The sequence below is a fragment of the Chelonoidis abingdonii genome, chromosome 17 (assembly GCF_003597395.2).
Source record: "Chelonoidis abingdonii isolate Lonesome George chromosome 17, CheloAbing_2.0, whole genome shotgun sequence".
In the NCBI taxonomy this organism is placed as follows: Eukaryota; Metazoa; Chordata; order Testudines; family Testudinidae; genus Chelonoidis; species Chelonoidis abingdonii.
Window position 1 is genome coordinate 20383633 of NC_133785.1, and position 23524 is coordinate 20407156.

Consider the following 23524-nt stretch of genomic DNA (forward strand, 5'->3'; position numbering starts at 1 on the left):
TACTGGCATTAGAAGAGGTTGAGAAAAGGGCAACTAAAATGATTAGAGGTTTGGAACGGGTCCTATAGGAGGAGAGATTAAAGAGGCTAGGACTTTTCAACTTGGAAAAGAGGAGACTAAGGGAGGATATGGTAGGTATATAAAATCATGAGTGGTGTGGAGAAAGTGAATAAGAAAATGTTATTTACTTGTTCTCATAATATAAGAACTAGAGGCCACCAAATGAAATGAATGGGCAGTACGTTTAAAACAAATAAAAGGAAGTTCTTCTTCAAACAGAGCACAGTCAGTCTGTGGAACTCCTTGCCTGAGGAGGATGTGAAGGCTAGAACTATAATAGGGTTTAAAAGAGAACTAGATACATTCATGGAGAGATTACCTGTTAGGTTCACTCCCTCTGGGGCACCTGGCACTGGCCACTGTCAGTAGACAGGATACTGGGCTGGATGGACCTTTGGTCTGACCCAGTATGGCCATTCTTACGTTCTAAGATTATGCCAAGAAACCAAATGCACTGAACGCTTCACAGTAAATTTAAAGTTGTCCCACTCCTGGTTTGCAAACTGATTTAACTGGACTGCCAACAACATTTCATTAAAATGCTGATGGGGTGGGGATGGATCCTGACTATTGTTGACAAAAGAAACAAAATAATTGACAAAATTTAAAAACCCTTCAGAATTTGAAATAATCCAACTCCCCTTCCGTACCCACCATTTTATTACAGGGTTGTTCAAGACACGGATATTTCTGGGAAGAAGGTATATAAATCACTTTTGTTTCTACTGGAAAGGGTATTAATTGGCTCAAATACTGTGTTGCAATTAACTTGGCAAATGGAAAGCTCCATAACAATCATAAAAAAAAGTGATCTATTTCTCTCCACTAAGATGTTAGCACTGGGTTCTCAGTTATGGAGCTGTCCATGTTCACGGACAAACAGCTTGTCAGAATAGTAGTTATTAGGAGTATCATGAATAGGTAGCAAGACAGTTTTCAGCTGTCTTTGCACATGATGCTTTTGGGATGCAAGTGGCATTTGGTGGAGCTGCACTGCAGTACAGTGGTAAGAGACATTCCAAAAGTGAATGAATTTAGATCCACACTACTATCCAAAGATGATTTTCAATGCACAGGTAGCAGAGTGTCTCCTTCCCTTCAGTGGTTTTCTTGCACCCTTTTACTAGTGCAGGGGTATTTTCCATGTCCCAGCTGTCACTAAAGGTACTTCTCTGGTAGTAGCCCAAGTTGTTAAAGGGGTTATGTTTCTGGTAGTTGCCATTAGATTGTGTCTGTTTAAAAATATCACTCCATGTTGCTGCTGGAGTTATTTGAATCCCAATCACTATGGAAGAGTAGGATCTGTGAATGTCTTCACTTTCCTTTTGAGAACTACCACTTGGCCTCAATCTGTAATTGTTTGACAGTTCTAGTTTGACAGTTCACATTTTAAAAACTGAGCACCTGATTTTCAGAAAACACTCAGCATCCAGCAGAGCTTTCACTCAGGCACCTATATAAGTCGTCGTGTTTTCAGGAGCACTTGGCAAGCAACAGCCCTGCTATTACTAATGGAAGCAGATTGGTGCAGAGTACTTTTGAAAATCTGGTCACATCATATTTAGGGGGCCTAAATCAGAGCAGAGTTTTTTGAAAATCCAGCCCCACAACTGTAACTGCAGAGCACGTTCGAAAAATCTGGCTCCAGGTCTTCCCGGCCACCTATCATAACAGTCATGGAACATCTTTCTTGACGTTACCCTTTGGGGCAAAAGTAAATAGCATCTCCAACATGGAGCAAAACAAGAAATGGGGCCTGAGGGGTGTGGTGAGGAGAATGACCTCCTACAGCATCTCTGCAATGCCCATGGCAAACCTCTTGTGGTCACAGAGCTAGAGCCTGTGAAATTAAACTTTGGTCTGAAAGTAGAGTACTTCTGTAGTGTAGGATAGCGAAAGTGTTGGTGCAAAATTGTTTTCATTGCATCTAACTTGTCAACTGAAATCAGAATTCTAAGGTGCTGTACCTGAAGGATATGAACAGGTAAGTCCACTGTAAGTTGAGAATGTGATGAGGAAGATTGAGAGCTGAGCTGAAAGGGCAAGTCTCCCTCTCCTGGAGGATCATCCTGTGAAGGGAAAAACATAATGTAAACATACGATTTCCAAGTGTCTCCTACTTTCACATAGTGAGCGTGAAGCTTGCTACTACAATAAATAAAATAAAAACAAAACAAACCAGGAAAAGCGAAGAGTGCCTTATTGGCTAAGGCACCCCAGCTCTGAAGGCTGATGAGGCCTAAGAACTGTTTCCAGTGGTTTCATGGAAGTTGAACCAATCCCCCTAGTACTCAGTCATATGTGTCAACTGCAGATTGCAAGATGCTTTCTCAAGAACTTTACTACTCAAACTGTGTGTTCACTCCAAAGCCATTATGCTGCCAAAGTGGTGGTCCTGGGGCACCCCATGTGAAGGGGGAAAAGAAGAAGAGCTCTGCATGTGGCTCACCCCATACTAAGAGTAGGTGAGCTGAACAGATCCTCACTCTGCCTCCTAGAAACCAAACACCTCCAGGTCTGGCCAACAGCTTACTGCTCCCTGGTGAGATATTAGCATGTGAGGTGGAAGCTCGTCTGACACTGCCTCTCAGAAGACCCTATCTTTTCAATTGCTTATAACTGCCAGACTTTAACCATTTGGGCTGAAATTTTCCATACTGATTTTTTTTTCTGGGGGGGGCGGGGGGTTAATTCAGCCAGAAGGGGTTGGCTGTTTCCAAAAATGAGACCAGGGGAAAATACTTTGCTTTGCCCATGTTAAAAAATGTTGGCAACCTTTGCTTTGAAGAGCTCCAGTGCCCCCGAGCTTAGGAGAAGGTAGCTGAAGTTAGGCAAGGGAGGGGCCTTGTGCATCTGTCATGTGACTTTTGCTGTTCCCTATAAAAATCTGTCCAAATTTGGTCTTTTAAGACTCTCAGTTCACATATGCTCAGTAGAGACTTGCTAGAGATTCACATTTTATTCTGGTGAGGACTCCATCCTCAGTAAGCATCCTCCAGCCCTGCAAGCTGCTGAACAGGGTCTTCCCTGCAACTGTAGTTCTAGCTGCTCTAGTCTGAATTCATGTCTCTTCTCTGCTTTCAGTGCCCTCTCTAGCAGCATGGAGGAGAAAACCACCTGAGTCCTATGCAGATGAGACAAGACCCTGCCCTGAAAGGAGGTGGAGGGAGAAGAGAGTGTGTGTGTGTGTGTTAGTGAGTCAGTCAAAAGGAGCTAGCATAGAAACTGGGACTGACAGCCAGGGAGCCAAGAAGTGGGGGGAGGGGAGTGAAGAGGATGACTGGGAGCAGTGGGTGGGAGCGGAGAACTGGATCTGACCAGGAACCCCAGTACAGGGGAGAACTGAAACTGGCTAGGCAGAGACTGGGACAAGGAACATTAAGGTAAGAACGATTATTCTGGGTCAGACCAAACGTCTATCTAGCTCCACATCCTGTCTTCCGACAGTGGCCAATCCCAGGAGCCCCAGAGGGAACAATTCATCCATCCCATCACCCATTCCCAGCTTCTGGCAAACAGAGGCTAGGCACAGCATCCCTGCCCATCTTGGCTAATAGCCATTGTGACTAGAGGCCAGAGAAGGTGGGGGGGAGGGTTGAAGAGAGAAAGATATCAGACAAGAAGCTGGGAAAGAGGAACTGGGACTGAATGAGTGAGAAGAATGGGACTGGGACAGAAACAGTTTAGATGGGAAGGGGCAGAAGGGCTCAGGCTTGGGAGAACCTACCAGAAGGCTCCGTGCCCACTAGAGAACACTCTGCTCCAGAGCCTGGAATGGAATCCAAGACTTTCAAGTCTCACCATTAGTCTACTGCTAGCAAATATATGATTCCCTCAGGCAAGGTGTCTCATCCCACCCAGTGCTGATCCATGCAGATGATTACAACCTACAACTACTATCAGTTTGTTATTTCAAGTGGTAGAGGTCTGTGGCGTGGATCTAAAGGCACCAGCAGTGCTGCTGATGACCAGAGTCACTAGGACGACACATGATGGAATCTGGTTTTTCAGTCTGCTTTTTAATAAAAGCTCTGGGAAGTCGCACAAAAAAGTTACATTAGAAGAACATTAAGGCTGCAAAGTCAGGCATTCAAAAATTACCATCTGCCAGGATTAAGACTCCCTGTGCAACTTATTCTGAAACACCTTCCGCTCCCTCGTGCCATGAGAACATACTATTTCCCCTCCCCCTCCAGAACTCCAGCCTCATTCCGTGCATAGAAAGGCCAGTGCTCACTTAGCGAGCAGCTATTCAATATTGTTTTTCTCCTCATGGTACAGTGCATGGCCCATGCCTCACTTACAGCACATCAAATCAAATCCTGTTCTGAAGACAGAATTAAGAGTTTTCTCACGGGCAACCTTAATATTCTTCTAAAAAACAGTTACTTACCTTCTCGTAACTGTTGTTCTTTGAGATGGGTTGCTCGCGTCCATTCCATTCTAGGTGTGTGCGCACCGTGAGCACAGTGTTCGGAAAGTTTTTCTCCTAGCAGCACCCATTGGGTTGGCCATGGAGCCTTCTGGAGTGGTGCCTCCATGGCGGTGAATATATGATCATGCCAACCCAGTGCCTCCTCACTTCCTTCTTCCCTACTCTGACAGAGGGGAAGGCGGGTGGGTTTGAAATGGATATGAACAACACATTTCAAAGAACAACGGTTACGAGGTCAGTAACCATTTTTTTCCTTCAAGTGCTTGCTCATATCAATTCCAAATTAGGTGATTCACAACCCTTACCTAGGCAGTGGGGTCAGAGTTATGGAATCGCTGACTGAAGCACAGCCCTGCCGAACGCTGCATCGTCTCTGGCGTGCTGGGTGATGGTGTAATGAGAAATGGAGGTGTGCACCGAGGACCACATCGCGGCTCGGCAGATTTCTTGTATAGGGACCCAGGCCAGAAATACCACCGAGGAGGCCTGTGCCCTTATGGAATGCACTGCTAGCGCTGGAGCGGGGACTTCAGCTAGCTTGTAGCACATCCAGATGCAGGATGTGATCCACGACGAAATCCTCTGAGACGAGACCAGGAGCCTTTTCATCCAATCTGCCACAAACAGCTAGTGCGAGTTACGAAACAGCTTCGTGCGCTCTATGTAAAAGGCTAGTGCCAGCTGAACGTGCAGTGTGTGAAGCCCCTGTTCCTGGCTACTCGTACGAGGCTTAAGGCAGTTAGAAAAATGTCCTAGTTGGAATGGAATTAGGACACAACCTTTGGACGAAAGACTGGGTGAGGCCTAAAGCTGCACCCTGTCCTTGAAGAAAAAAAAAAAAAAAAAAAAAAAAAACTTTAGGGAGGGTCAGAGGTGAGGGCCTTCAGCTCTGAAACACTCCTCACCAAAGTAATGGCGACTAGGAAGGCCACCTTCCATGACAGGTATAGGAGTGAACGAGTCGCCAGCAGTTCAAACGGGGGACCCATCAGCTTGTAAAGGGCCTGGTTCAGGTCCCATGCCAGGATCTCCTGTCTAACCTGTGGGTACAGTTGCGCCAGATCCTTGAGGAAACAGCCAACCATGGGGTTGGCAAAGACGGAGCGCCCAGCCGCTCCCAGATGGAATGCGGAGATAGCTGCCAGGTGCCCATTGACGGATAATGCTGCCAGACTCTGCTGTTTCAAGTGCAGTAGGTATTCGAGGATAAGCGGTATGGGCACCTGCAGTGTGGAGTGTCCGGCTCTGAGTGCACGAGGTTGCGAACCTTTTCCACTTGGCCAGGTAGGTGGCCTTGATGGATGGTTTCCTGCTACCAAGCAAGACCTCCCTATCCTGCTCAGAGCACATGAGATCCATGGGGTTTAGCCATGAAGTGAAGGGACTGAAGATCTGGGTGGTGAAGGAGACCATGGTCCTAGGTAATCGGGTCTGGGACCAGGGGCAATGTGATTGGGGCATCCACTGACAGCTCCAGCAGCATGGTGTACCAGTATTGATGAGGCCACAGCGGCGCCACCAGTATGACCTCTGCCTTGTCTCTGCAGACTTTGAGCAGGACCCTGTGCATGAGTGAGAACGGGGGAAATGCATACAGCAGATGATCCATCCAGGGGAGGAGAAATGCTTCAGAGAGAACCTGGGCTATGGTTCTGGAAAGAGCAGACTCATGGCCATTTTCTGTTGCCTCACATGGCAAAGAGGTCGATTTGGGGAGCTCCCCACCTCTGGAAAATACTGTGCATCATGTCTGTCTGGACGGATAGGCCACTCATGGTTATGGACGGATCTGCTGAGGTACTCCACCAGCTCGTTCTGGGAACCTGGGAGGTAAGACACTTCCAGGTGAACGGAGAGGGCTATGCAGAACTATCATAACTGGAGGCCTTCCCGACACAGTGGAGAGGAATGGGCTCCACTCTGCATGTTTATGTAAAACATCGTAATTGTGTCGTCTGTCATGACTCCCACACACTGTCCATGCAGATGAGCTTGGAAGGTTTGGCATGCTCGTTGGACCACTTTCAGCTCCTTGATGTTGATGTGGAGTGAATGTTCGTCTTGGGACTACAGGCTCTGCATCTGAAGGTTTCCCATGTGTGCACCCCAACCCAGCACCGACGCTTCCGTTACCAGGGACAGAGAGGGCTGGGGTTTGTGGAAGGGGACTCCCTCGCACACTGTCTGCAGGTTGAGCCACCAACAGTGGGACTTGAGGACCTGCACCGGGAGGGTGACCAGAGTCCAGACTGTCATGCGCCAGGCGATAGGTTGACAGGAGCCAAGCATGGAGAGGTCTGAGTTGCATTTTGGTGTGCTGTACCACACATGTGCAAGACACCATGTGACCAAGTAACCTCAGGCAGCCCCTTGCTGCGGTGGTGGGATACTGTCTGAGGACCTGTATGACGTCTGTCATTGCTTGGACGCAAGCCTCTGGCAGGAATGTCCTGGCCCAGTTCGAGTCCAACACTGCCCCGATAAACTCCATCCTTTGAGTTGGTACCAGCGTCACCTTGCTTTCATTGAGGAAAAGACCCAGCCTGTTGAAGGTGGATCTCACAAAACGGACCTTTGCGTCCACCTGGTCCCTGGAGCATCCCCCAGAGCGGCCAGTTGTTCAGGTAAGGATACACCTGTACCTGCCTCCGACGGAGGAGGGTGGCCATGACATGCAGTTGATAAACACTCGGGGGCCGTGGACAGGTTGAATGGGAGGGCTGTAAATTGGTAACTTAGGAAATGTCTGTGGGCAGGTTGTATCAATATGTGGAAGTACACATCCTTGAGGTCAAGGGTGGCATACCAGTCTCCCAGATCCAGAGAAGGGATAATTGTATTCAGGGACATCAAGTGAAACTTCAGCTTTTTCATGAAGCAACTGAGGCCTCACAGGTTGAGGATGGGTCTGAGGCCCCCCCTTTGCTTTGGGGATTAAGAAATAGTGAGAGTAGAATCCCCTGCCCCAAAGCTTTTGAGGAACCTCCTCCACTGTCCCTGCAGCGAGGAGCATATGGACCTCATGCACGAGGAGATGCTTGTGACAAGGGTCCCTGAAGAGGGATGGGGAAGGAAGTGTGGGCAGGCAGAATATTCCACTTCTACTGTGTGAAGGACCCAGCAATCTGATGTTATTTGTGACCAAGCATGGTAGAAGTGGGATAGACAGTTCAGGAAACAGGACTGAGGATCCAGTTCGTCAGCTGGTACGTCGTCCCTGGGTGTACCTTCAAAAGGCCTTCTTAGAGCCTGAAGCAGCGCACGCCTGGCCCTGGTTGGACGGGGGCTGGGAAGGCTTACGCATGCTGTTCCTGCCATGTTTCCTAGAGAAGTCCTGCGTAGGACATCAAGGATAGGGATGCTACACAGGCTGCAGTTTAAAGTGCTTTCTCTGGGTGGCCAGGATATGCACCTCAGAGATTTCAGCATAGCCCCAGAATCTTTAAGGTTATGCAGCCTGGAGTCAGTTTGCTCCACAAAACAGGCCCACCCCATCAAATGGCAGGTCTTGCAGGGTTTGTTGCACCCCACGTGGGAGCCCTGAGGCCTGGAGCTTTGCCTTATGATAATCCCAGAGGACAAGGTATGTGCTGCCAAGTATGCAGCGTCCAGTGAAGGGTGTATAGAGGTCCATGCCATTGCCTTGGCCTATTCAGCAACAGTCCTAAACTCCTCCCTGGACTCCACGGCACTAGCTCTTTGAACTTTACCATGGAGTTCCAGGAATTGAAGTTGTATCTGCTCAGAATTGCCTGTTGGTTGGCAATTCTGAGCTGGAGTCCCCTGGTCGAGTAGATCTTTTGGCCAAACTGGTCTATCTGCTTAAAGTCCTTGGATTTTGGGGTTGGACCCTACTGCCCGTGTCTCATGTTCATTTACTGCAGTCACCACCAACAAGCAGAACTACAGGTGTATGTCAAGATATTCATACCCCTTAGCGGGGACAAAATACTTCCTCTCGACTTCTTTTGCAGGCAGAGGAATGGAGGCAGGGGTCTGCCACTGGGTCTTTGTGTTGGCCTGTACAGTTTTGATGAGGGGCAGAGCCACTCTCGATGGACCTTCTGGGGCCAGGATGTCCACCCTCTGGTCCTCCAGCTCCACCACCTCCTCAGCCTGCAGGCCCATGTTACACGCAGGTCCTGGTGGGCACTGACTGTCTATACAGTGCAGTCCCGAGGCGGAAGTCCCCGCCACCGCTTCCTCCAGGGAGGACAACAATGACGCCAGTGGGGGTACAGGGTTCTCATGGCCCTCCAGGTCCCTGGGGACATCCTGCACAGCCTCTCCTTCCCCACTAACTGCCCCAGGGTCCATGCTGGTGGCGGGAGCAGGCTCCAGAGGTGGTGGAGTGGTCTGTACTGAGGTCACTTCAGAACCCCTAGGGGTGGGGCAACTCATCAATGCTGCAGGTAACTGTGACTCTGACACCACTGAGTGGGAGCCCTTGGAGAGGGTGCCCTGGTGGTATGCCCACGAGGTCCAGAATGGCCACTGTACTTGCCATGGCCCTGCATCCACATCCCGATGCCTAGAGTCCGATTTGTGTCTCTGCCAAAGACAAAGACCTGGAACGCTAAGGCCAAGGCGGTGCTGATCAGAGCTGTGCCTGTGATTGGTGCCAGGAATTTGGGGAGAGGTGCCGCGAGGTGAAGTGCCAGTGAGGAGTCGAGTGGTGCCACGAGCAGTGCTGGGAGCAGGACCTGCCGAGGACTGGTGCTGCAAGTCAGAGCAATGCCATGGAAATGCAGCTGATTGAATCAACATCGTGGGCTTGCCTCGACTAAGTGTCGCGCGCTACAGTACCAGAGGCTTCTCCTGACTGCCTGGGGACTGTGGCGCCATCATGGCGCTTAAGTCCCTCGCAGCCTCAAAGATGTCCGGGGTGGATGGCAACTCGATGTCCTCCACCACCTGGCCCAGAGAGTCCACGAGCACTAGACCTGATGTCCCGCCTTGCAGGGCTGAAGTTGTCGGTGCCGTCTCCTGGGCTGTCGGCGCTGGGTGCTCCTCCCCAGAAAGCACACCGGTGGCGCTTTCAAAGGCAGCTGTCCTCAGGGCCAGAGATCAACCCCTGTCCTGCTTGCAGCACTGCTTCTGTGGTACCAGGGAATGGGAACAGTGCAGTGCTGCCTCCATCAGCCCAGGTGCCAGGGAGTGCCAGTGCCAAGGGTCTCTATGCCCAGAGTCCTTCCTTGGCAACACTTGGTGGATGGAGGCCTGTGCACTCCACATGGAGGAGCTCAGCGCCGGATCCTACCAGGCCAAAGCTGGCTGGGGATGAAGAGCTGCCCCCATCAGGAGCTGCTTCAGGTGACAGTCTCGCTCCTTTTTCGTCCTGGAATGAAACCCTTTACAGATCTTACACCGACCAGCTTCGTGTGCCTCCCCCAGACACACAAGACAAGAGTCGTGGGGGTCGCTCATTGTCATGGTCTTATGGTAGGATCTGCAGGTTTTAAACCTTGGGATTGAGGCATGCCCTGAGCCTCATGGGGAACTGGAAAGTTGCGGGGGGGGGGGGGGGGGAGAGAACTCCCACTTCTACACCAATTACTATAACTAACAACAATTAATGCTACCAGACTACAAAACGACAACTACAGTGAGAAACAAGAAGCACTTGCAATAGCAAACCACTGCAGTTCCAATGACCATCACTGGCGATAAGAAGGAACTGAGGCAGCGCCAGGTCAGCAGGGTCACATATTCACTGCCATTGATATGAGCAAGCACTCGAAGAATAATGTAATTTGTGTGTGTTATTACTGGAAATAGTGCAGGCCAGGTCAGCATCTTCCCTTCCTAGCTCCAACTCCTGGGGCTGTTCTCACTCCTGAACAGTGTTTCCTCAAGGCCCCTCTCCAGTACAGCTACTCCTGTGGCTTTTTAGTGCTGCCTGCAAGGCTTCTGCCATGCCACTTCACACTGCCTGTGTTCTTAACTCTCAGTCTCCTCATCACCTTAGCTGTGTCTAACCCTTCCCCCGCCCCCAACATGTGCACGAATAAGGGGAATATTTAGAGAAGAGTTTTAATTTATACTACAGCATTCATTTTTCATTATCAGCTAGGGGCCCCCCATAAAGTGGCTCTCTAAGGAAACCATTTGAACCCACCCTCTTCACTCCAATTACTTTTGTAATGATTTTTAAGATGCTTGGAAAAACAGTTCTATTATTGGCAGTAAGTGTGTGAAGGGACACTCACTCTGAGGAGAAAAAAATGCTCTTTTTGGGCAACAGTCTTAAAAATAGATCAGCAATATATTACTCACCAAGTACCTTGGTATCATGCAACAATCACAGTATTAATACAGGAGAAGACTATATCTGATTTGAAAGGACAGTCAGATTCTTCTGTGTGAACTGGGCAGATTGTATGTTTTATTCATGTGTTCTTACTTGAAGTAGCTGAATTTGCACATACTGTGCGCCAGTTGCTGGATCCCTTATTGTTAGGCCTCCATTTGGCAAAACAATGTTGCCACACAATCGATTGCCATGACTGGTAGATGAGAAGCTGGTAGGACTCACTTTACCACCTTTGCCTTTCCTCTGGCCGGAATTTGATGCTGCTGAAATAAAGTTATTTTATTAATTATGTTGGAACATCTGATTCTTTGGTAAGTTTCTCCGTGGGACTTGTCAAATTACACCTGAAAACATCTTTTCTCCCTTGCCTCTAGTTAGGCAGTCTCCTTTTATTATTAACCAACTATAACCGTTAAAGTAGTTAGGCTCAAAAGGTAGAGATTGTAAAACTTTATTGAGCCTATATTTTCATTTTTTTCTGTTTAAATTTCAGTTAAACGTTTCTTTGAATTTAAATATTTCCCTGCATATTTCTCAATATAGACATCACATTCCCCAGGAGAACAAGAAAATACTATGATTAAAAGTAACATTCTTCATTGTTCATGCTGAATAAGATGCCAAAAGAAAATTAAAAAGCATAATTTGGGGATAATACACATCAGATCTTTTCAATTATCAGGTGTTTGTGTTTTGGTTTTTTTACTTTAAATGTCAACAGGTAAACATTTTTAAACTAGGACTTTCAACTTTTGAGTGTCCATTTAAATTCTGTTAATGCATTTTAAGATGCAAGACTTGTCTGAAATACTACATAGAAGTTTTTATTACTCTATACCAGGGGAAATGTGTGCATGGGAGGGAAACAAAAAGAGGAACTGTTTCATTGTCTCTGAAAGTAAATGGCATTCACTAAGTAACTGGTAGGTGACATGTTAGACATGAAACAAGGAACCTTGTTTAAGAAGGGAACTGGGAATTTTCTAGCTCTGTTTTACAGAACAGGGGCAAATTCAATCAAGTCTCCTTTCAAGCTAGGATATCATCAAGCATGCATTTTAGACAAGCTGTTGTAATTACAGATCACTTCATAAAACAGACAAAAAAAGGCTAGTCCTTTATTTCCTAGACAGGACAGTATTTTTTAAAAAAAGAGAAAGTGCACACATGCATAGTGCTATAAAGCAAGAGACATGATAATGTTTAATTTGGAAGTGTAATCCTTTGCTTACCTTGAGACATAACTAAAAACAACTGTCGCCTTTATTTTCAGAGATAGGAGGCAACAAGAAACGTAAGGAAAAAAATTGTTTAGTTTGATGTTCCTCTGCCCTTGAGGGCAGCAGCAACTCAAATAGCTGTCTCTTGTTGTTTTGTTATTTTTTCTGGGCAAGTTTAGCAAGTCATGGAATACATTTGACCTAACAAAGCAACAGTGCACATCGACAGCTATGAGTTCCACTGTAGTTTAAGGGGAAGAAAACAAATGGGATAGTTATGTAAACTATGGCCCCAAGTTTGTGTTTTATAAAAATCTGCTACACGAGATTGAAGGTTAATAGAAAGGTTTCAATTAAAAAAAAAAGTCAAATAAATTCTCCTACTGTGCTTGCAAGCTAACGCTAAAGCACTGTGATAGTGCATGACTTAGAGGTGAAACTGACTAGTCTGTTTTCATTCATTGTCCATGCTGAGTAAAATGAAATGAAAAGAGTGGACAAAAAGCACAAATAGCAAATTAGATTTCTAAAATTCTTTTGGTTTTAATAAATTAAGGATAATCCTCTGATTACAGTAAGTAAATGATATTGAGGATGAGGGAAGGGGGAGTTTAAAATATAACTTTAACCTACCAGGGTCCCTTTAACAGAAAGAGAAAACCCAAGAGTAGAGTTTTTTAAACTCTCAATGAATTTTAAACTCCATGCAAGAAGACCATCTTAATTATCTACAAAAAGCACACCTCACTAAGATTTTGTTGCTGATTACAGTAAGTTTATCTATTTGAAAGAGATATACTCTGACGTCACTGCATGTTACTTGATTCAGCAAGGCAAATGCCTCCTCACCTGTGCTGCTCCCATTCCCTTTCTGTTTTCTTTTCTTGGCTAGCTGAATGGCTCTGTAGTCTGTCCTTGCAGATCCCCCGCTCTCCTAATCAAACAAGAGATATGTTTTATACATGTTTGAAACAACACATTAAGCTAATGTAGCCAGGCTAACGAATTACTCATTGCTCATAATATTCATCTAATACTGGTTGATTGGGATTTAAAATAAGTTAAGTTTTTCAAACAGTAGCAGTCAAAACTCTGATTGGTCCCCTGCATATATCTAAGGTTAAATACATTACCATGTTTATCAGCATTTTCAATAAGGTCATGGTGATAAGGGAAACATTTTATACTGAAAATAAACAGTTATCTTTACACAGTACTGGAAAGGGAATGGTTTTCCAGAAGCGGCATTAAAGATAGATATGGGAACGAAGACTGAGACTAACAATTTCAGTTACTTTCCATCCCCAAACCCTTCCCTGAAACTAATACACATAGGACATACCGTATATTCCCCTCCTTATGCTTTCTTGTTAGTCCCACTTCACCCTTGGGGGGTTAATTTTGAACTTTTTTTTTTTTTTTTTTTTTTTAAACTTTGAACATGATCCTCCCTCCCCCACCCTCACAATTCAGGCCTTTTAAAGAATTTTTCACCATGTTGAATCCACGTCTAACAACGTATTTAGTCAATACAGAGTTCTACATCCTTCATGAAAAAAACCCATGTAATTGGGTAAATCTGTATGAAAGGTCTGCCCATAAGTCGCAAGCAGCAATGGAGTATCCTCAAAGTTAAGGTGCTTCAGTCATCTGGGGACAACTGAATATAGTTACTGCATACCAAAAATGAGCTGCAAGTCACTGTGCCAAGATCCATTTCTTTCTGAGCACTGTAGCTTCCTGGAGGGTTGGAGAACACAAACTGTGTCACCACTTTACTGCCTTCCTGTTGACCAACAACATCCGAGCTAGGAAGCAAATTTCGTTCAGCTTTAGTTGGTGTCAGTAGCTCAGGTCCATTGCTTCCACCAAGGCTACTGGAAGGAGTCAAAGTGGTAGTGTCTATCGTTAGATTATTGCTGGATGTCAAACCATGCAGGTCTTGACTGGAATTCTTCACTGATAAAGATGCTAGCGAACCCAAGGCTTCTGCATTTACAGTCTGTACATCATCCAGATTTGAAGTACTTTGCTGTAAAACTGTAGCAGTGGTTCCCATCAAGAGAGAACTGTCCAGGCTATGTGGAATATCACTACTTGCCACCAATATCAAAGGGTCAACTGTTTGACCGAGGGAATTGCTATTGACAGAAAGGTTTCCAGCAAGCGTAGAGCCTACGGAAGCAACATCAATGGTGACAATTCCAGAGTTTACTAAAGCCATATCTGTTGCAATCCCAGAATTGTTACCAGACACATTGGAGAAAAGGGACACAAGGTCTATGTTGCTGAGGTCATTTTGTCCTGGACTGGTGAGTTCACTACTAGGCGTGAGGGAACTGGTTGCTTCAAGCTGGGTTAAGAGATCTGAAACATAATACATGTATTAAACTTGTTGAAAATGCAACAGACAAATGATAAAGAAAAGGAGGTTGTGCACCACTACCTATAGCTCAAGGGGTACAACACTCAAAAGTGGGAATACACAGAAGCCCCAGAGCCATACACTAACAACTAATAGAATATATGGATTCTTTTTCCAGAACAGGTAAGATACCAACAGAACTCTTAAGTTTACATACACTGCAAATAAATGAAGCAACATTACTGACCTCAGAAACTGTGGGGTTTGTAAGCAACACACTTGTACTAGACACATGAGAATTTAATAGGGAAGAAAAAACACTGCACACAAAGTGTCTGAAGATAGAGTATCCTTAAAATTATAGGCTAAAAATATTTCCTAAATTAAACCCACTTTTCTAAACCAGAATTAGAGGAAAACAAGCTTATTAAAACAAAAATTCATCTTTATAGTAATAATAAATAATAAAAGATATACCAATCTCTTAGAACTGGAAGGGACCTTGAATGGTCATCAAGTCCAGCCCCCTGCCTTCAATACCAGGACCAAGCACTGATTTTTACCCCCAGATCCCTAGGTGGCCCCCTCAAGGATTGAACTCACAACCCTGGGTTTAGCAGGACAATGCTCAAACCACTGAGCTATCCCTCCCCCCAGTCAGAAGAAAAATACATCTCTACCCCGATATAATGCTGTCCTCGGGAGTCAAAAAATCTTACCGCATTATAGGTGAAACCGCCTTATATCAAACTTGCTTTGATCTGCCAGAGCGCGCAGCCCCACCCTCCTGGAGTGCTGCCTTACTGCATTATATCCAAATTTGTGTTATACCAGGTTGTGTTACATCGGGGTAGAAGTATAGTTTCAAACAAGTATTACTTTCCTGTGCAACGTATCCTCCTCCCATTCTTACCAAAAATATTGTACAGAAGTGTCATCTGTGTATATATATTTAGAACACTGAAACAATTATTATTCTCTTTCCTATTCACTACGCTACCAATGTGGGACTTTGAGATCTGTCTTATTTTGCTTCAGTTAGTTATCTAGATAAAAGTAGGATGAATTTTTAAGTTTGTCACATCACTGAAAGATAAAATTACTTTAACGTTTACTAATGTTCCACTGTGATGAAGAATCTCATATCCAGCAAACAATTATACAGTAACATTATTTGTTTGTACTGCTGGACAACACAGTTCCCTTCAGCACGGGAATTTCTGCATACACTTATACACTCCAAAATACCCTCAACGTGGTCCATGAGACAAGTTAGGATAAGAGTATTTTGGTTTTAAGTCCTCATTATCAGGTTTTAGAAAGAATATATTGAAAAAATCTTCAAGAGCAAGATCTGCTTTAATTCAAGATGTGGTTTCCAGAAGTCAGTAACAAGTCAAGCCCTAGTCACAGCTCCCACTGAAGATTTTATATCATATACATACACAGAAAGAAAAAATCCTGGCCCAACTGAAGTCAGAGTCTTGCTGTTGACTTCAATGAGGCCAGGATTTCATCGCCCGTTTTTGCCTGATATACATAGTGTTTAGGCTTCCCTTTGCCCCAGCCATATTTTGAGACTAAACTATTATACCTGGACTGAAGTTGTGCTGTTTGACCATGTGACTCTTCATACTGTGCTTGGAAGTGAACAATTTATTACAACTGGACACTGGGCAACGGGTCTTCGATGAATCCACATCTTGAAGATGTTTCTTGGAGTGAATATACAAACTGCTGCGTGCAGAGAATTTTGCACAACAACCTGTAACATGATACACAGCATATTACAGGATCTTTCTTAGTTTTAACTTAAAAGTAGCATTTAGAATTCCCTGGTAAACATCTCAAAGTTATCTAAATAAAATGTTCTAGTTAGTTAACTTGCAGCACTTGAGCACGGATGCCATACAAAAATACATGAAGCTGAAGAAACCAGCACAAAGCAAAGAAGCAGAGTTTCAAAGGAGCAGAAGAAATGCCATACCAGAGCAGACCACTGATGCATCTAGTCCAGCATCCTGCTTCCAAGAGCAGCAAAAAATCCAAACGATTTAGTGAAAAGTGCCATGAAGGCACCTTAAATAGAAGCATTGGATAATGGCCACTGGTGAAAGCATAAAGGAGAAGGAAATGCTTCCTGATCACCACAGGACAAAAAACACTTTGTTTTACGTCTTGAAGTGTAAGTATCAACATTCCTTGTTCAGCCAGGAAGTTGGGTAAATGGTCTTGTTTCTATTTATACCACACTTATATAAACCCTTTTAAAAATCCCACTAGAGATTGTGCCTCAATGATTTCCTGCAGCAGCTGGATCCACAAATCTTTTGCTTGTATTCATTTTAAAACCATGGGTCTTATCTGTAAGCTCCCCATATACCTTTTAGCCACTTAATTACCCCTTAATGGATATTTGTAGTTCTGCAGAGACCTTTGTGCTGGAAGAAGCAACCCAAGCTGACCACCAGTACTGGAGAGGTAAATTTACTATAGAGTTACAGAAAAAGGCCATTATAATTCTTCTGCATAACTTTCTATCCCTGTTAAATATGACCAGCCAGCCTATTAGATTCATCTGAACATCAATCGGATGCTGAGCAGACATCTTCATTTTATCATTGCTTGTGATTCTTCCCTCCTGCAACCACACACACATTAAAATAATTTTTCACAAGCAGTTTAACCATAGGGAACAATTAATCAACTGAAAAGATAAACAGTGTCTAGGCAGTATCACATAGTCTTAAATCTAAAGGAGGTGTTGATTTCCTTTTATCACTAACTGATAAGAAAAATCAAGTGACAATGATCTGCTAGCCGTTTCCCCGTCTCCTCCATGTCTGAGACAATATGGTTTATTCAATTAGATGTTCTTTAAAAAAATAAGCTATAAAAAAGGTTTAAAAAAAAGTGAAATATGACTTTAAATACCCAAGGCTCTAGTCCTTCAGTGAGCCTTGACTGGGCAGAACCCTGCACCTACCAAAGTAACAGCTCTAGTAACAGCACACAGGACCACAGACAAACTGTACCTTCCACTGGACATTCAAATGGTTTTGTGCCTAGGTGAGTTATACTATGGCCTTTCAAGTGTTCTGCTCTTGTGAAGGATTTCCCACAGCCTTCTACTGGACATGTAAACCTCCTGTCGTCTTCATGTTTCCTACAAAATAGGAAGGATTACTATTCCCAAACTTAAGTTCACCAGATGCTCATTTCTAGCATCAATTACAACCACTCTGATTTTAAAACTCACTCTTAAAACAATTATCTGCATTAGAACACGTTTAGCCAATGCAAAGAACTGACAAGTAAGCCATGTGTTGGATTTTGGTTTTGTTTTGTTTTTAAGCATAACTTTTTTTTTTTTTTTTTTACCTTTTATGTCTTAGTAGCTTGGACATGCTGGTGAAAGACCAACCACAACCTTCAGAATCACAGATTTTTTTTTTTTTTTTTTTTACCTTTTATGTCTTAGTAGCTTGGACATGCTGGTGAAAGACCAACCACAACCTTCAGAATCACAGATAAAAGGCCTTTCACCTAAAAAAACAAAAACAAACAAACAAACAACATTTAATCATATAGTAACGAAAATACATGCTGATATTGTGAAGTCTCAAAAAAGTTTAAGGGATATCTACACTACAAACCCATCCTCCCCTCCCCCTGCAGCAATGAGTCTCTGAGCCTGGGTCAACTGACTCAGGATCATACTGTAGGGGCTAAAAATAGCAGTGCAGACATTCCCACTCCGGCTGGAGCCTGGGCTCGGAGACCCTCCCCAGGTTTCGCTGCAAAGTGGGAATGTCCGCATGGCTATTTTTAGCCCTGTAGTGCGAGCCCAAGGCAGCTGATTTGGACTCAGACTCACTGCAATGTTTTTCCCCCCCTGTGGAGACATACCCTCAATTATTTTAAAAAGTTAAAATGATATTTTAGTTTCTTTTACAGTTATCAAACAAGTTTCCTTATCTACTAGCCATGTCCTGGAGTGGATCTGCATGGGCAGACCCTTAAGTTCCCATGGAACCCGAAGGATCTATGTAGCTGGATCTATTCACCCGCATGGATGCCAACTGTAGGAGATGGCCCTATATTAATTTGGACAACCAGATTTTTTTTAAACCCAGTTTGCTTTTCACTGTTTATGTAACAGTTTGTGAGAATTTGTTTTTCCCCCCGTTTCTCTCAGTTATATTTTGCTGTCCAAACTAACAGGCAGTCCACTTGAAAAAAGTCAATAAAATCCACTTTTCCCTGAAGATGTTTTACCAACCATTGTTGTAAACACTCCAAATTACTAAAATATTTCTCTACTCTTGAAGTTTGTTCTACACAAGTGACAGCACTTGGTCTACAGTCAATTGCCTTCTGTTTCCATAATCTTTCACACGGTAACAGAGAGGGAAAAAAATTGTAAAAGACGATAAAGAGTGACTGTAAAGCCACAAAAAATGTCAGAAGGACAGAAGAAAAGGTATAGAACCACTTTTAATTTAAGTTTCTTTTTAAATTGACAAGATGAAGTTGACTGTCACTTATAAGTCACAGACAGTAGTTCAGAGTCATTTTCAGGTTCTCACTCTTCCAACTCTTGGTCACAAACATTTAAGGGGTGTTTCTATTAACATTTTATCAAAATCTTATTGGCATTAGGTTTGTAAAGACTGTTTTTATAAATAGCTAAAGCTTGAGGCTGCATTTGACCCAATATCGCTTTATATATTCAACTATCCCAATTTATGAACTACCCTGCTGAATACCTGTGTGACTTCTCATGTGGATTTTCAGTCGGCAGGCTTTGTCATACTGCTTGCTACAACCAGGGAAAGAGCAGGAGAACTGTTCTTGCTCTCTGAAGTGGGCTCGATTATGAGAAAATAATGCACTCACTGTGATAAAGGTTCTCTCACAGCCTAAGGAAGGAGTGGAACATCATCAGCTTAGTGGGACACACAAAATAGGCAAATTAAACTCTATACCAGTGGTTCTCAAACTTTTGTATTGGTGACCTCTTTCACACAGTAAGCCTGTGAGTGTGACTCCCCCCTTTATAAATTAAGAACCCTTGTTTTAAAATTAAAACACACATTTAACACTATTATAAATGCTGGAGGCAAAGTGGGGCTTGCAGGTGGATGCTGACAGCCTGTGACCCTTTCAGGGGTCACTCACAACCTCCAGTTTGAGAACCCCTGCTCTATATCATACTTCAGGGTTTGCAACTATGGGTTGAAACTGAATATCCACCTAGATATGGCATGTTTTGGGCACAGAGAAAAGCAGAACTAGTGCAATTTAAGCTGGCGGACTTATACACATCAGATTAGAAGACAGCAGTGAGGACAGTGCTCACAGATTAAAAAGTTGTTCTACTATTGTACATTGATCAAAGAACTATGTAAGTCTAATGGAGACATGCTGAGTGGTATCTTTTTCCTTTCTGCTGTTATTCAATCAGCAAACTCTGAGGGACCTCTGGCGGATAAGGGACAGAAGATGGAGATCAAAAGATTCCAACTGTCCGTCCCAGACATCAGGGTAAAATAGAAGTCTGGTAGCACAAACTAGAGATGATCAACAGGCAAGATAAGCATTGTATCAAACCTACAAAACAGTCTAAAGAAGGGACTCCAGGTTAGCCACCCTTGCATATAAATATACCATCTGACCCCAAAGAAACACTGCTGCATGGTAGTGCTCAAGTAAGTACCTCACCTACATTTAATCATCAAAAATATCTAGGATTTAGATTATTTGAAAAGATTGCTTTGCAGGCTGTGAGGATATTGATTTGTTCATGACAGGGCTAGAAACAGAACCTCCTTCAATCCCCAATGGATGAGACACATTCATATATTATTTGAAGTTACCAGAATAGACCATAGGATACACCTCTTAGGAGATCCGAACAAGATCAGGACTGCTTGATGTTTAATTAGGGAGCCATGTGACAGGACTGATTCATGAACAATTCTAGGGGTCTAAAAGGGGACGTCTGCCTCTTGGGTCAGAACTGTAACACCCTCGCCCCCCAGCAAGGCAGTTGCTCTATGAAGTCTCCCCACACAAACCAGCTCTCCTCCCTGTTCCAAAGAGGCAGGTGACTCCCAGTGGTCCCATAAATGCTGTAATTCATTCCTCGCCCCACTTCTCCCAGGCAGGCTCCCTAGTAGCTCTCACAAGTCCCATGATCATAGATGGGGCTGGGGCGTCCCCAGACCAGTCTCCCCGGGGAGGGTCGCCGATCTGGGCGTGGGACTGTGCCAGTGAGTAGGCACTAAGCGCACCCCCATCCCCAGTAAGGTCCGAAAGGAAGGGCGAGGCTGAGGCCAGCCAGAGATGAGGATTACCGGGGAACTCGCAGCGGTAGGGCCGGTCGGGCTCCAGGTGGCTCCGCCGCTGGTGCGCTCCGAGACGCGCGGCGCTGGGGAAGCGCTGTCCGCAGGCCTCGCACTTGTGCGCCGCCTCCTGCTCGTGCGCCCGGCCGTGCGCCCGCAGGTTATAGACCGTGGTGAAGCGCTTGGTGCAGCCGGGCGCGGCGCAGGCGAAGGGCCGCAGCTTGTCGTGCGAGTGCAGGTGGCGCCGCAACTTGTAGGCGGTGGCGAAGGACCAGGCGCAGCCGGGCACTGGGCAGCCGAAGGGCCGCGCCGCCCGCCCGCCGCCGCCGCCGGCCCGGCCCCCCCCCGTGAGCCGCCTGCCGGTGCAGCCGCACCTGCTGCTTGCGGGAGAAGGTCTCGGTGCAGCGGGGCTCGGGGCAGTGAGTAGACCAGCAGCGCCCGGAACCCCCCGGGCCGGGCCCGGCACCTCCCCGCCCGCCGCTCCCCTCCGCAGCTGGGGGGCTCGGCCGGCTAGCAGCGGCGATGGGGCTTGGGGGCGGCCCGCTCCGGCGCGGCCCCGGCGGAGGCAGCGGCCCCGGCTCGGCGGCGCCCGGCCCAGGGTCAGGCCCCGTTCTCGATCCGCACCTGCAGGCTCTGGTTGTTGATGGTGATGGTGCCGGCGAAGGCGCTGGGGCCCGAGCCTGCCTGGCCCGCGCCCTCCGCCACATCCACTCCCGGCCGGCGGCGGCGCAGCCGCGCCCGGACCCGGCGGGGGAGGTAACAGCGGCGGCGCGGCGGGGGCCGGCCCGGGAGCCCCCTCTTGCTCGCCGCCGGGAGGCTCGGTGCGGCGCTCTCCCCGCCGCCCGGCCCGGCCCTCGGCTCCGCCGCGCCCCGCAACCAGGTTGAAGACGAAGCAGGAGGCCCGTGGCTGTGGGGACGGGCGCCGGGGGGGGCTCGGGGGCGGCTGGGGCCGAGCTCCTTGTCCTTCCTCCAAGCAGATCACTAGGGAAGGCTCAACATCGTACAGGCCCAGAGGGCGGCGCGCCGGCCGCCCCCCGTCCCACTCTGGAGGGGGGGCCGGCGGCTCACGGGTCCCGATGGACCAGAGCGGACCGGCGGGCGCGGCGCTCGATGCTGCAGCGCCGCCGCCATGTTGGGTGTCGGGCCGGGCCGCCTCCACCGCGGGCAGCCCCTGCGTTTCCATCTTGGGGGTCCCTGTAGCAGCGGCTGAAACCGGAGCCGCGGGGCGGGGCCGATCCGGGCGGGAGGCGGCGGAAACCCGGAACAGAGAATCCAGAGAGGAGCCGGGCGGGGCGCGGGGGAAAACGCGGCGCCTGGATTCCGCTCACGTTACGGAAGGGAGGAAGAGCTCCCTGGAGCGCTGGGGCTGGAGCGGAGCCCGGGCCGGGGGCATGGAGTGCAGGGTCCGCAGCAAAACCCCACGGCTGGCGGCTTGTCCCTATTGCCACCCCTGCCTTGTCACCAGTCCCAAACAGGGCCGCCGAGCAGGATCGCCCACAGGATTCAGGGGCCTGGGGCCAGGGCCGGCTTTAGGAAGTGCGGGGCCCAATTCGAATACCCGGCAGTGGTCCGGGTCTTTGGCAGCTACTGAAGGACCCGCCACCGAAGTGCTGCCAAAGACCCGGACCGCTGCTGGTGAGTAAAAACTAAAAAATTAGGCACTCTTCTTTAGGGCGCGGGGCCCAATTTGGAGGAATTGGGGGAATCGGCCTAAAGCCAGCCCTGCCTGGGGCAAAGTGGGGGAGCTGCAGCGCTTGTACTCACCCGGCAGCGGTCCAGGTCTTCAGCAGCATTTCGGCGGCAGGGGGCTCTTCAGTTGCTCTGTGTCTTCCACAGCACTGAAGGCTCCCCCCAGCCCCCCGCTGCCGAAATGCCGCCGAAGGCCCGGACTGCTGCCAGACCAGGGCTCGCGGGGCCCCGAGAGCGGGTTCGGGCCCTGGTGAAAAACATTTTTTGGGCCCCCCCAGCAAGGGCGAACTGGCTAAACAGGGCCTGGGAAGCTGGACCGCAGAGCCCCGGTAATTTGTACCGGCTTCCCTCCCACTCTCATCAGCCCTGATCCCAAAACCTGAGCTTGGTTTACATCTCGTGGGGATCAAGAAATAACTTGCATGGGTTGGTCTGTGAGATTTAACCTCCCCAGCACTCCCCCCGCCTGCTGGTCCTGGCAGGGTCACTGCTACCGGTTCTCCTCTAACCCCGGGGCTGGGGAGCTGCCCTGCCATTCTAGCCTCATTCATCTCACTGCCTTGGCCCCTTCCCAGTGCCAGCCTCTCACATTCTCCGCAAGATTCCAGTCCCCCACCTACCCTCTGCACTCCCTTCCTCTTCCAATTCCCACTCCTTCTCCCTTGCTTCTCTCAGCTCCCCTTCTGCACCCACATTCTGCTGTCTCCTCCCACACCCCAAACTCCCCAATCCCCCCTTTGTTTGCCACCTTTCCTCCGCATTCCCCAGCACATGCCTCAGTGTTCCTCCTGCCTAAGGAATCTCTCTGACCCTGCTACTTCTTCATCTTCCCCAGTTCCCCCTCTGATAACCTCCTGCTGCCCCCTCCATCCGCAGCACATCCTCTGCTCTTCCTTTTGACCCCTCATATTCCCATCTCCCCCTCCCAGATTCCTTTTCACAATCTCCTATAGTATCTTAACTTCCGTTCCATTGAAAACAATGACCACCTTTATTAGGGGTAGGCACACTTCCTCATGCAAAATCCGTAGGAAAACATTGACTATCTTGCCTGATTCTTCAGTCCTGTTGAAACTGATGGAAGATGGCAACCCT

At 47.2% G+C, this 23524-nt stretch overlaps 1 protein-coding gene across 1 annotated transcript in view; it reads right to left on the reverse strand.

Annotated features, from left to right (window-relative positions):
• Positions 1-21923, reverse strand: part of ZXDC (ZXD family zinc finger C) — a 26707-nt gene extending 4784 nt beyond the window's left edge. The window contains 12 exon segments of the mRNA XM_032784168.2: positions 2028-2129; positions 10899-11071; positions 12878-12962; positions 13710-14395; positions 15988-16158; positions 17429-17559; positions 17861-17939; positions 19163-19315; positions 20753-21071; positions 21073-21343; positions 21345-21455; positions 21457-21923. Coding sequence (XP_032640059.2) covers positions 2028-2129; positions 10899-11071; positions 12878-12962; positions 13710-14395; positions 15988-16158; positions 17429-17559; positions 17861-17939; positions 19163-19315; positions 20753-21071; positions 21073-21343; positions 21345-21455; positions 21457-21923 — 2748 coding nt within the window.
• Positions 21924-23524: the final 1601 nt, after the last annotated feature.